Source organism: Papio anubis, chromosome 1 (genome assembly GCF_008728515.1).
Source record: "Papio anubis isolate 15944 chromosome 1, Panubis1.0, whole genome shotgun sequence".
Classification (NCBI taxonomy): Eukaryota; Metazoa; Chordata; class Mammalia; order Primates; family Cercopithecidae; genus Papio; species Papio anubis.
In genome coordinates this window covers 183,169,854-183,184,059 of record NC_044976.1, presented here as the reverse complement: position 1 = coordinate 183,184,059, position 14,206 = coordinate 183,169,854, and the positions used below count along the sequence as shown (strand labels likewise).

Here is a 14,206-nt window from a genome sequence, read left to right as displayed (position 1 = left end):
CAGGTGCCTAGGCTGTATCTGAATAAATTAAGATAAATTCAAGATGTGACTGAAGGCTGCTATCATTAGTAATAATTTTTAAGCATTTCAAAACCAAGAGCATGTTTTACTACATCTAGGAAACAGATCTTAGCCATTCTCATTCATTGTGTTTGCAATTAGGATTTTTAGTGATACTCAGCAACAATTGCTTCCCAAAGATATATTTCTAAGGTGTTGTCTTTTCTTTTTTATTTAAGAGACTCTGTTGAATTTAAGCCTTATGGGGATTAAGTAGATAGTAGCATCTGCATCTTCATTGCATCATATTAATAGCATATTTACTAGTACCAACACTGTTTTAGGTGCTTTGTGTATATTATCTCATTTCTCTTCACCACAACTCTATGAAGTGTAGGTACTTATTATCCCTATTTTATAGATGAGAAAACTGAGTACAAAAAAGTTAAAATTTCCTGGGTTTACACAGAGGTAATGTGGTTCCAAAATTTGTACTTTTAAATCACTGTATCCTATATTGCTTCTCCAGAGAAAGGAAACTTAGCATTGAAGTAATTATTATTGACATTTAAAACTCAGCTTTTAAAGTGAATATAGCATAGAGTACCTAATTTATAGACACTTAACATTTCTCTTATGAAATACATCATAGATCTTTAAAGTTGAAAAGGGATCTTAAAGTTCATTTACTGCTGTCATTTTACAGAGAGGAAGAAATTCTAACCTAGGGAGGTAAAGTTACCTACTCAGTTTATATGGCAAGTTATTTATGGAAAGATATTAGAACTTGAAGTAAGTACTCTGACTTCCAGTAAAGTAGAAAATCTGTGTTGTGGAAAGAGTATTTGACTAGAATTTTTGATGACTTGAAACTTGCTCTTGGCTCCTTATTTGCCATCCTGTGTCCTCAGAAGTTCTGTGTTTCTTTATTATGTGGGTATGATGTATCTTCCCTAAGCGTATTCAGTATTGTTGATTTACAGGTGTCATTTGGATCACTAAAAATTTATTGTGTTGTGGTATGTGTTACTTTGCCATGCTTTTTTTTTTTTTTTTTACACATTTTATTTACTTTAAAAAAGTTGTACATTTGATTTTTTTCCCTCACAATAACCACTTAGCGAAAAGTTATGCTTTTGCTTTGCTTATGAAGAACATAACAGTAACATCTATTGAATACTGTTTATTTGGTGTTTCTAGTTGTTTGAAAAGAGCATACAAGATTGTCCTCAATCTGGATTTAGTGGCTGAGCTAAAGTTGAAATATTTTGTTTCTTGTCATGGTGGTAGGCATAGAGTTGTTTTCTTAAATTTCGAGGGAGGACATTTGCTTAACTTTTTTATTTTTTACAGGAATAATGTATTTGTGGCCTTGGACATGAGGCAATCAGTCCTCTGTTGCTGTTAACATAAGGTCAGGGACTGATGAGGAAAGCATGGACCTAATGAACGGGCAGGCAAGCAATGTCAATATTGCAGCTACTGCTTCTGAGGTAAGATACTTAAGAAGCTTAGGTATAAACTTTCTTACCTGGCTTTCTAAGTTTTCAAGCATTATGTTTGTTCACATACTTAAATCAGAAGTGCATTTAGTGCAGAAGTACATGTGCAGAAGTACATGTGCAGAAGTACACATATTTTACTTTAGTGATTCATATGTTTGCTGTGCATCATAGATGTACTTAATCCTTTTCTACTTAAGATACTTGAAAAATAATGGCAAATAATGGTAACTCATAAAACTCTTTATTTTTAAAAGAAACATTTGGTTCTTGGGTTAAAGTTTAGCATTTAAGATGGAGATGTGAAGACTGAACTAGATGCTCACACCTCTAGTGAATATATTATGATTGTATTTTTGCCCCAACTTTTTTCTTTTTTTTCTTTGTGTATAGATCTAGAGAACTTGCCTGCTTTCCTTAGTAACTTTAGCATCTGGCTTCTATATTTCTTCTTTATTTTTCTCTTAGTATATTGGATGAGAATAATGTTTATGACCCTTTAACACCTTGACCTCAAAGTTCCTTAATAGCCTCAACTCCATTCCAAAATGGGCTCCATTTTGCCCCAGCCAGTTACTTAGGCCTTGATATCACTGAAAATATTCTAAGTCTGTGGTTTCCATTGTTTTTCTTATGTAGATTATTTATTTTTATCTCTAGTCCTGGCTTCCCTCATGAATTTTATTAAGCATTTTTGATGGACCAGACATTTGTAATGTCCACAATATCAAGTTTCTTATTACTGTTCTGCTCCACAACTGTAAAGAAAATAGTCCAAGGCTTTTATCTAACTTACATTAATAGCATCACATTTCCATAGCCATCTAAGTTTAAATCTTTAGATGTGTGGTTTTTTTGTGGGGGGGTTTGAGACAGAGTTTTGCTTTCGTCGCCCAGGCTGGAGTGCAGTGGTATGATCTTGGCCTTCTGCAACCTCTGCCTCCCAGGTTCAAGCAATTCTCCTGCCTCAGCCTCCCCAGTAGCTGGGATTACAGGCGCTTGCCACCACACCTGGCTAAGTTTTTCTTTTAGCGAGGAGATGGGGTTTTATCATGTATTTGGTCAGGCTGATGCTTTTTGAGGCCAGTCTTGCGCTCTGTATGTAGGCTGGAGTCGTGTGGGATCTCAGCTCACTGCAAGCTCCGCCTCTGGAGTTCATATTCTCCTGCCTCAGCATAAAAGTAGCTGAACTACAGTAGCCCGCGCTTCACCTAAAGCCCACGGCTAGTTTTTGATTTTTATTAGGGGCTGAGAGTTTCACCGTATTTAGCCAGGATGGTCTTGATCCTGTGAGCCTCGTGATCCGCCCGTCTCGGCCTCCCAAAGTGCTGGGATTACAGGCTTGAGCCACCGTGCCCGGCGGTCAGGCTGGTCTTGAACTTTTGACATCAGGTGGTCCACCTGCCTTGGCCTCCCAAAGTCCTGGGATTACAGACGTGAGCCACCGCGCCCAGCCAATGTGTTGTTAATTAACTTTGTTTTGCCACCACAACCATTGTCTCATCATAGCAGAGAGAGTCTGCTAGCAAGACAGAAGTTACAATCTTATATAATGTATTCATGGAAGTGACATCTCATCTCATTTTCCATATTCTGCTGATTAGAAACAAGTCACAGGTTCTGCCCACACTCAAAGGGAGAGGATCACACAGGGGTGAGAATACCATGAGATAGAGATCTTCAGCAGCTATCTTAGAGCCTGTCCACTGTGCTTTATCTCTGGGATCCAGTACTTTTCTCCTTATTTCTGTTACTGTACTACCATCTTAGCTTGGTCATTTATTATTTCTTGTCTAGATTAGTGCCATGGCCTTATATTTGGTATTGCACTTAGATTTTCTGTTGTTTCTGGTCCTTTGACTGAAATTTAAGATTAGTGTTCTTAAAATACAACTCTTAAACTTTATCTTTTCCCAAAACTGTCTGTGGTTCCTCATTGCCTACTAATTAAATTCAAATGGTCACTCGGCCTTTTATTCAAGACTTTCTTCAAAATGGCCCCAAATTTTTGGATTTAACGCCTACTCATCCTCTACTTGAAACTTAACAGTCTAATGAGAGAATACTACATTTGCTGGTGTCTGTATAAACCATTACATTTTCCTTCTTCTGTCATAACTTTGCCTATACCAATTTTTCTAGCTGGAATTTTTCTTCCCATTCTGGTGTGTCCCCTCCCCATCACTGCACACACAAAACATTTTGTCTTTCAAACATATTTCAAATGCTATGCTTTTAATAAAGCTTTTCCTAATCCCTTAAACAGATGGGAGCTTTCCTATTTTTAAAACTGTCACTTAGAAAAATCTCTTTCTATAATTTTTTCCATAAATTTATACATAGCTTTTTTGTATTTACAACAATAGGATTATATTTATATATATGTTTGTAATATATGTTTGTTTTCTTCATATATTTGTAACCATATTTCTTGAATATGTTACATATGTGTATATATGTGTATATTTTTAACTATTCAGAAATACCTGTTCTAGTATCATAGGAAGCAGAATACAAATATTTGTTAAATAAAATAGGTCATTCACTTGTACAAACAATTCTGTTGACTTTACTAAAAGTGAATTAATTACACCAGGCTTCAGAGTAGTATAATTAGCAGATGTAAAGTAAGAATGAATTACTTAAATTACTTACCACCCTTTAAATTGTCCATTTATTGTGGCAAGAAAATAAAATTAAAATTTTGTATTTTTCCACCTTCTCTTAAAATACAGATCTAGTAACATCAAAGTACAAATTTCTTATAGAAGTGATAAGTTTACAGAATGGATAAAAAACTTTATCTTGGTTGGCTGACTTATCCTTTCTCATTACCTTTTATATTTAACCTGTGTTTGAAGTTTCTGTTAGTAGGAGAATTACAGTGAACTTGTTTTCAGACATTTAGAAGTATCAGTAGTTTTTGAGTCATGCCGTGAATGAATTACTGCTGTTCTCCTGGTGAACATTATTGCATTGTGTCTTATCATTACCAATTTATTCCTGGTATTAGGGAAGCACGTCAAAATGCACACTAGTAATTTTTTAAGCCTCTAATGGCATTAAGAAGGAAAAAAGAGAAGTGTTCATTCTTTTTGATAAGCAATAAAATTGTCATGATGATTTACTAACTTGGCTGAGTTAAAAACTTGGAGAAAATTACTGATTTATGTTTATGATTCATGTGTTCACCTGACAGAATGCATCTAGTTATTTGGACAGCTATTGGATTAGTGTATACTGCTTAACTGATGTCTATTTGAATACTTAACATTATGAATAAAATTTTGTATTAGTTTTGGGACATAAAATAATATTGTTGACATACTATAAACTAGTCATAGTTACAGAGATTAAACACAAGAAGTGAAACTCCATTTTATTTATGAGGTTTCTGCTTTATTGAGGTTTCTGCTTGGATTCATTCACTGGAATTCAGGTTTCTGCTTGGATTTATAAAGAGCTTAGAATTCACTCCTGTCCTCACAATGGGAAAAAAGCTAAACAAACTGAAAATCAATAACTCCTCTTAGCTCTATCAGAGAATTGCTATCACAGAGCACATTTAACAGTGATGCCCTGAAACCTGGAGAGGTAGGCAAATAGAGAATCACAGCTTACAGGAGCAGAAGTCAGTGGAGCCACGTAAACCCTAATTGATGAACTGCTGGAGACTGTGTGTGGACTAGCTTGAGAGTTAAAAACTCCTTGGGGGTCCAGTCTTGGCTTCTTCTCACCCTCTACTTTTCTGATTTTTATTACCTCTAAGATGCCCACAAGCTTCTCACAGTAAAGACAGAAAAAAATTCCCTTCTGCTTCTAGCAGGGGGAGGAAAGAAATAGCCATTTTGAAATACACCCAGATAGAAAGTAAACATATTGAAATATGCCCAGAGCATTCTGTTCTCCACCTGCCCTCAAGGGGAACTACTTCACCAAAGCCTAACTCACTTGGAAGAGGAAAAAGCCTCAACTTCAAGCCCTTCCAGACTTCCTGTCTCACCTAAGCAGAGCCAGGGGGACAGAGAATCATTTGTGAAGTTCACAGTCTGGGGACACACTCAGTGAAAGACTAAAACCGAATTATAGGACTATAGGACACTCTCTCCCCAGCAACCCCTCAAATACACACACATACTCTTCCCACCCCCACCACATCAGCAGGGCTTCTGTATAATACTAAGATTTCAGCTGAAAGAACTGCAAGGCTGAAACTAAGAAGGGATTTCTAGGGAAACCCAAAGACAACAGAGGATGAAAAAATAAGGATACTAGAGGAAATTGAAGACTCAGACACCTATAACAATACCAAATTATAAGCACAGTATAATGCCTAGCATGATAAAAAATAAACCCTTAACAGTAGTAAAGGCCTATTCAACCTGAGTTCCTATTACCCAATGTACCATTTCTAGCTTTCAAGAAAAAATTACAAGCCATGCTAAAAGGCAAGGGAAAAAACACAATTTGAAGAGATAAATCAAGCAACAGAACCACTCTCATATGGCAGAGATTTCGCAATTATCAGACTGGGAGTTAAAATAACTGTCATTAATATGCCAAAGGCTCTAATGAAAAAAAGCGTATAACATGTGAGAACAAATGGATAATATAGACAGGGATATTGAAACTATTAAGAATCGAAAAGAAATACTAGAATTCAAAAGCACTGTGACAAAAATGAAGAATGCCTTTGGTGAGCTAACCAGTACCAGTAGACTGGTGACCAGTAGACAGCCAAGGAGAGAATCAGTGAGCTGGAAGACATGTCAGTAAAACTTCCCAAACTGAAATGCAAAGAGAAAATAGGATGAAAAAAAAAAGGAACAGAATAGCCCAGGACTGTGGGACAGTGACGAAAGGTGTAGCATATGCATAATGGGAACACCAGAAGGACAGGAGAAAGAAGCAGAAGAAATATTTGAAGTAATAATAGTTGAGAATTTTTCAAAGTTAATGACAGATCCCTTTCTTTGTAATGATCATGGCTCGATATTTAGTATTTAGCTGCTACTAAAAGAGAGGAAAAGCAAAAATGAGGCATAATGACAAGTGCTTAAAACTAATATATAATAGCTAGTAGGTTGATCTGTGTACTGTGCTAATTGAAACTTTGGTTAATTTTTTTGCTGTTGTCTGTAGCCTCATATCCTATTACCATTTAAAAGAGCCTGATCTAAATATTCTCATATTGATGTTCCTCTGAATTTAGCCAACTGATACAGAATATATTATTATGTCATGGCACAGACGAAGTGGAAAATTTTTAACAGTAATAAGATTTTCAGGGCCAAAATCCACCGTTCATTCTGCCTATAGCCACAGCATATTCAAACTTGAAACAGTAATTTTTAAGCAGGGAAAACTTAAATTTGTAATATAATAGGTAGAATAGTATTAATTGTACTCTCACAGACAGATCACATAACTAAGAATGGATTATGTGTAACTCTGTAATTAACAGCATTCTGAATATTTTCTGATGACTTATGTTATAAAGCTAATTTGTCTTTTTCTTACTAAAAATTAGTTTTAAAAATTTTAAATAGGTGTATAGCCTTCTCCCCTGACTTCCCTTTACCTTATTTGAGAATCATTGAACTAGTTAAAAATCATTTATTTCTATAGGAAATGATAGGTTGTCAGGATGAGGAAACTGACACACAAGAAAATAACTCATTCAAGAACCTAAAAATTGAAAGTCACAGTTTTAGATTTCAAGTTGTCTGACCCTTTATCTGGTACTCTAACAACTAAGCAGCATATTCTGCTCAGCTTTTCTGCAGCATTTGTTAACCTACTGTTTTGTTTTCTCAGTTTTTAAGGCCAGTCTAGTTTCTGTCACTTGAATGTGAGACAGGATTAAAAAGGCTGCATTTTCTTTCACTTTAACAGAAAAGTAGCAGCTCTGAATCCTTAAGTGACAAAGGTTCTGAGTTGAAGAAAAGCTTTGATGCTGTGGTATTTGATGTTCTTAAGGTTACACCAGAAGAATATGCGGTAAGCCTCCTACCTCTGCCTTCTCCAGTTTTGCACATAATTTACATGTTCGTGCTATTGAGTTAGAATTTGTAGGTCCAGCAAAAGAGATGGCTTTTAAAAAGCTGGATATGGGAATTATTGGGAAAGATGGTACAGCTGTGGAGCAAACAGAGGGATGAAGTGGGAAAAGTAAGAAAAGCTATACATTTTTTTTAAGGACAGCTTTATAAGTTACACTTCAATTTGGTAAGTAGCAATATGTATTTACCATTATGGTAATTGCTTTCATCCCTCTATACCATTTCTCTAAGCCAACTATATTTTATTGACATATCTAAGAAACATTTTTACGGTTTTTTTTAATTAAAAAATTGAAAAATGAAATGTGAAGGTGTTGGATGAAAGGTATCTAGAAAAACATCTGTTTCTTAATATAAATTTGTTTTCTCATTCTCCTTTAATTTGTTAACAGAATATATTGATTTCCTAATGTTAAACCGTTCCTGCATTCCAGAGATAAACTGTGCTTGGTCATAGCATATTATTCCTTGACAGTGTTGAATTTTGTTTTATATCTGTAGCCATAAGTGGGATAGGTCCATAGCATATAAAGCTCTTAGATATAATGTTGGCTTTAGTGTAGTTTCATTATATTTTTTTTAAGTTAGGAAGAAAACCTTTTTAGTAATATCTGATTTTATACCACTGTTTGAGGAGCTGTAATTTAATCATCATAGCAAGAACACTGCTACATGAACTTACCTGGTTTTTATTTTTTGATTATAATTTAATGTGACTGTCCAAATTTTTAAAATTATTTTTATTTTTTAACTTTACACAATTTATCTTCCAAGAAAATACAGATAGGCATGAGATAATTAGAAATAATTCTATTTAATGGTACAGGGGCTAAATTTTATTTTCCATAAGCCCTTATAAAATTGAGTATTTGGTAATATTTTAGTATAGAATATAATTTTAATTTAGGTTACGTGTTATGGTATTGGATTCCAAAGAAGAAATTATCATTTTCACTTTATATTTCAGGGTCAGATAACATTAATGGATGTTCCAGTATTTAAAGCTATTCAACCAGATGTAAGTAGTTTTGAGAATGTTCCTTTTAAATATAGAAAACGATCAATCTCAAATTAATGTGTATTAGAAATGTCAAATTATACTTCATATTAATTTTAAAATGTTTAAAGCTTGTGTTGTAACTTATCTACATACTATTTGGGCCTCAGAAACCCATGTAGCATTCATAGCAGTTCATTATTGAGTCATAGATGGGCCTATACTTGACCCTTGAACAAAGTGGAGGTTGGGAGCACTGACCCTTGCTCAGTGAAAACTCTATGACTTGATTCCCCACAAACTTAATTTCAAATAGCCTGCTGTTGACCAAAAGCCTTACTGGTAACATAAACAATCAACTAATGCATATTTTCTATGTCATATGTATTAATTGCTCCGTTCTTACAATAAACTAGAGAGAAAATGTTACTAAGAAAATCATAAGGAAGAGAGAATGTATTTACTATTCATTAAGTGGAAGCGGATCATCATAAAAGTCTTTGTCCTCATTATCCTCACATCTAGTAGGCTGAGGAGGAAGAGAGATTTGTTCTGCTATCTCAGGGGTGGTAGAGGTGGAAGAAAATACGTGTATAAGTAGACCCATGTGTTGTTTACAGGTCAGCTGTATTTGAATCATTTTGATTGATTTGGCTCCATTACTGACTAAAGGAAATAGACTTAGGGAAGCTGAATGATTTACCTGTTACTTTGAAGCTTTTTAATGGGAAGATGGAAATTTGAAACTGGGTTTCACCACTAACTCTAGTAATCTTTTCCCTTACATCTTTATTTTGTGACTTAATAATATGACTACATTGACATTTTGGAGAGAAGAGAAAGGATCAAGAAACACATCATTTGTTTCTAATGAAAACAAAGGGACTGGCATTATACATCTGTCCACTATAAGCATTGGGTGGGGGTGTGTGTATAGTGTTCCTATCATTTTCACATCCTGAGTATGATGGTATCTCTGTTTTACTGATGAGGAAACAGTGATCATTGTCTTTGGTACACAACTAAGTGGTGGAACTGGGTTTCAGACTCTCAAATCTGATTTTTTTTTTAACCTCTTATCTAGTATTTCAATGTGATTTTGTATTCCAAACAAAGTCATTGATAATCCTGAAATTCACTACTATAAAATAGATACATTTTTAGTTCTTTTGGTAACAAAATATAGTGTATTCATTGTGATATTTACAAGTCTGTAGTGGCCCTGAACACTGTAATGACTATGAGTTTCCATTTATGTCCTACATGATTTAGATCGTATTAGTCCTGTGATTTTCAAGTAAGTTACTTACTGTCTTGGTATCTCAAGTTTGGTACCTATAAATGAAGGGGTAGGCCTCAATGATCTCTTAGTTCCCATCATTTCCACAATTCTGTGTTTTCCTAACTTTTCCCCCATACCACAGAGGGCTTTCTAAATAGAACCATTGGATTAGCAATAGAAGAACAATATATTCTATAAATAAAGCACAAATAGAAAATGACTTTTGTATTTAAATGGCAAAAAAAAAAACCCAGAAATATTTATTTCTTCACCTCCCTGAAAAACAATCAAAAAATTGAAATTCTTTATACAAATTGTATTTTGACCTAAAATTCACGTGTCTTCTCCTTAGGTGTATTTTTTTCCTTTTGAATGAACTGCAACAGTTGTATTGCTGCTTTATATGAGATCAGTGCTGTCTAGTAGGAATATAGTATAAACCATTTGTATAACTGTGTTTTCTGGTAGCCACATTATAAGGTAAAAAGAAAGATGAAATTGATTTTAATGATTTTATGTAACCTACATAGAAAATATTATCGTTTCAACTTGTAATTAGTGTAAAAAATTACTGAGATATCTTACATTCTTTTTTCTCCACTAAGCTTTCAAATCCAACATATACAACAATTAGTACATCTTTATTTGGAGTAGCCATTGGTGGCTAGGAGCATTGAAGATCCAGATAATACTACTTGAAGACATAGACTTCACATCTATGGGAACTTTTTATTCCCTTGCGGCATCTGATAGTACTTTGTGAAACTTAGAAATAAACCTTAAAATTCCCTTGACCTTCACTCCTTTTATTTTATCCCATTGATTTTTTTTTTAGCCTCCTAAGTATCTTATCTATCCAGTCTGTCTCTACTCCCAACACCCCAAAGTGAAATACCATCTTCTCTCAAGTGAGTTATTGCAGTGACCTGTTACTTGATCTACCTGCATTTACTTTGACCCCTCAAAATGCTTTTTTATCCAGTAGCCATGGTAATCTTTTCAGCATCTGTTGAATCTGTTCATATGATCGCTCTGCTTAAAACACTTCTTTGGCTTCCTGTTGCTCTGAGGATAAGAACCATCTTAATATGGTTTACAGATCTCTTCACAGTTTTACCTTTTTCTACCTTCTGCAACCCCATCTTGCATCTTTCCTATCTCTTTCTGGTCTAAGGTATACCAGCCTTCCTTTAGCCCCTCTCACTACTGAACCTGTGCACATCCTAATTAACTCCTACTCATCTGTCAGTTCTCAGCTCTAGTTTGGCTTTCCCGGGTAAGCTTTTTGTCTTTCTACAGGGTCACCTAGCACTCTACTTTTTCACTGGACTTGTCAATTGCAATTTTACATTTGTGTTGTGATTCAACAAATATTTACTGGATGCCTATTGTATGCCTGTTATATTCTATTGTAAAAATCTAGTTTAGTTTAGAAGGTATAGTAGTAAGCAAACACTAAAATTCCTGCCCTCATGGATCTGATATTTGAGTGAGGTTAGCTATACAGTGTCATGAAAAACAGAGAGAGAAGAGAATAGGAAGTGTGAGGGTAGTGGGAGTTGCAACTTTAGATAGGATGATCAGAAAGACCTTACTGAGAAGATGACATCTGCGTTAAGACCTAACGGAGGTGAGTGAGAGAGCAAGCCATATGGGTGTTTGGGGAAATAGTATTCCAGGCAAAGGGAAAGCCAGGGCAAAGGCCAGTGAGCTGCAGTGAGTAAGCAAGGGAGGGAATATACTACAAGATGAGAGGTAGGGTGAGGGCTAGATGTTGTAGGGCCCTGAACACCATTGTGAAAAAGATGGGAAGCCATTAGAGCATTGTGAGCAGATAGTGACATTTTCTGCGTTAGGTTTTAAGTCACTCTTTTTTTTTCTTTTCTTTCCTTTTTTTTTTTTTGACAATCTTGCTCTGTCACCCAGGCTGGAGTGCAGTGGTGTGCAGCTTACTGCACCCTCCGCCTCCCGGGTTCAAGTGATTATCCTACCTCAGCCTCTCTAGTAGCTAGGACTCCAGGTGCGTGCCACCATGCCCAGCTAATTTTTGTATTTTTAGTAGAGACAGGGTTTCACCATGTTGGCCAGGCTGGTCTCAAACTTCTGGCCTCAAGTGATCCACCCACGTTGGCCTCCCCAAATGCTAGGATTACAGGTATGAGCCACTGCGCCCCACCTTAAGTAGCTCTTTCGGACTGCTGACTAGGGTATGTGGCAAAGTGAGCATAGGGGAAGAAGAGGTGGTACCAAGGACTGAATCAGGGAGACCACGTGAGAGATGAAGGTGGCTTAGATCAATCAGGGTGGGAATGGAAGAGATAAATGAGAAGTTGCCAGACATTGTATGTGAAACGAGTCTAGGATGACACCAAGGTTTTTGGCCTGAAGCCAGATGCATGTAGTTGATATTCTCTGGGATAAAAAATTATTGTTGTTCTCCTATACAACTCCTGGGGCTGCTATTCATATAAAATATAATGTACAATGCACCCTTGTGGAGAAAGGCTAGAGGAACAGATTTTGAGGCAAGAGCAGGAGTTTGGCTTTGGACATACTTACTTTAACATGCCTGTTAGACAGCCAAGGAGAATGTTGAGTTAGGGAATGTATACTGGTATATATTTCCAATCCAGTCTAGAAATATGGAGATGTCAGCGTAGAGGTGGTATTTAAAAGTGTGGGTGAGATTATCAAGAGAGTGAATACAGATACTTGATTTGCTTGCCTCTCCACTAGATTTTGAGCTACATGAGGGCAGAAACTGACAATTTTTGCTTACTGTTTTATCTGACTGGCACGTAGTGGAAGCTCAATATTTAGAATGAGAGGGTGAACATAGTATTTAGTAAACGTCTGCCCAATGAGAGAGTGTTTTTAAAAATTGACAGCAGTAACTATTGGAAGAAATGATGTAGCACCAAAATACTTTTAGTTTTTTTATTTTGGAGACAGAGTCTGGCTCTGTTCCCCAGGTTGTAGTGCAGTGGCGCAATGACGCCTCACTGCATCCAGGACCTCCCAGGCCCAAACATCCTCCCACCTCAGCCTCCCAAGTAGCTGGGACCATACACATGTGCCACCATGCCTGGCTAATTTTTTATTTAATTTTTTTAGAGACAAGATCTCGTTATGCTGCCCAGGCTGGTCTCAAACTCCAAGGCTCAAGTGATCTCCTGCCTTGGCCTCCCAAAGTGCTGGGATTACAGGTGTGAGCCACTGTGCCCAGCCAAAATATTCTTAATGTATTAGTCTCATGTGAACACTAGGAGTGTATTAAATCTGGCCAGTATAAAAAAGCCTTTGTTACCTGGCAGAAAAATGTTTTTGAAATTTAGTATGATATATTAAAGACATATAACAAAGCATAGTAAATAATAAGGTAAATTCCTGTGTACCTAACCAGTACTAATAAAGGCCTTCTGCATTCTCCCACCAAGGTAACCGCCATCCAGTATTGGTCTATATCATTCCTGTCTATTTAGTTATATTTTTTCTTTAAGTATAGGTATCCCTTAACACATGCTATTGCAGTTTTAAATATTTTATGTAGATGGTGTTGTATTGTTTTGGTCTTTTTAGCATGCTTTTGATGGTCAACATTGTTGATTAGCATCTATGTTGATATATATACTTTAGTGCATTAATCACTGGATTATAGAGCATCTTTAAATTTATCAACTACTGCTAATTTGTTTTCCAAAATGATTGTACAGATACCGTTTATTATGTCAAAACTCTTGCTACTGATAAGTTAAAAATAGATTGTTTAACCCATGATGTCAGCCAGTTTAGTGTATTAATCTTTATTAATATAAAATGATGAAAATGATGTCTGCCTCTTTATATAGTATACATTAGAATATTACCTTCACTGGGGGATAAAGGAATTCTTATTGTTAAATCAAAATTAAACCTCAGATATTATGCAAAGATTATAACTGAGTCTATAACTAGTAAATTAATTTTATGTTTCTGTCCGTTATATCAATATTGAAGTCTCTACTTCATATATCATTGTATATAAATTTTTATTAAAACTATACATACACTTTATAAAACCGTTTACAAGATCTTCAGTGTATTTTGTTTTTGTTTTTGTTTTTTGAGACAGAGTCTCACTGTGTTGCCCAGGTGGGATTGCAGTGGCATGATTACGGCCCACTGCATCCTTGATCTCCTGGGCTCAAGTGGTTTTCCCACCTCAGCCTGCCAAGTAACTAAGACTACAGGCATGCACCACCATACCTGCCTAATTTTTTCTTTTTCTTTTTTCTTATTTTTTGGTGGGGGGAGTAGAGACAAGGTCTTACTACATTGCCCAGGCTGGTCTCGAATGCCTGGGCTCAAGCGATCCCCCACCTCG

General features: G+C 35.9%; 1 protein-coding gene across 6 annotated transcripts in view; it reads left to right on the top strand.

Moving 5' to 3' along the window:
* RALGPS2 (Ral GEF with PH domain and SH3 binding motif 2) overlaps nt 1-14,206 on the top strand; it is a 187,037-nt gene that overhangs the window by 51,111 nt on the left and 121,720 nt on the right. For all 6 annotated transcript variants that reach the window (XM_021930174.2, XM_021930176.2, XM_003893467.3 and 3 more), the window contains exons 2-4: nt 1,354-1,493; nt 7,398-7,502; nt 8,532-8,582. In XM_021930174.2, coding sequence (XP_021785866.2) covers nt 1,437-1,493; nt 7,398-7,502; nt 8,532-8,582 — 213 coding nt within the window. In that variant the 5' untranslated portion in view covers nt 1,354-1,436. The remainder of the gene's footprint in view (nt 1-1,353; nt 1,494-7,397; nt 7,503-8,531; nt 8,583-14,206) is intronic.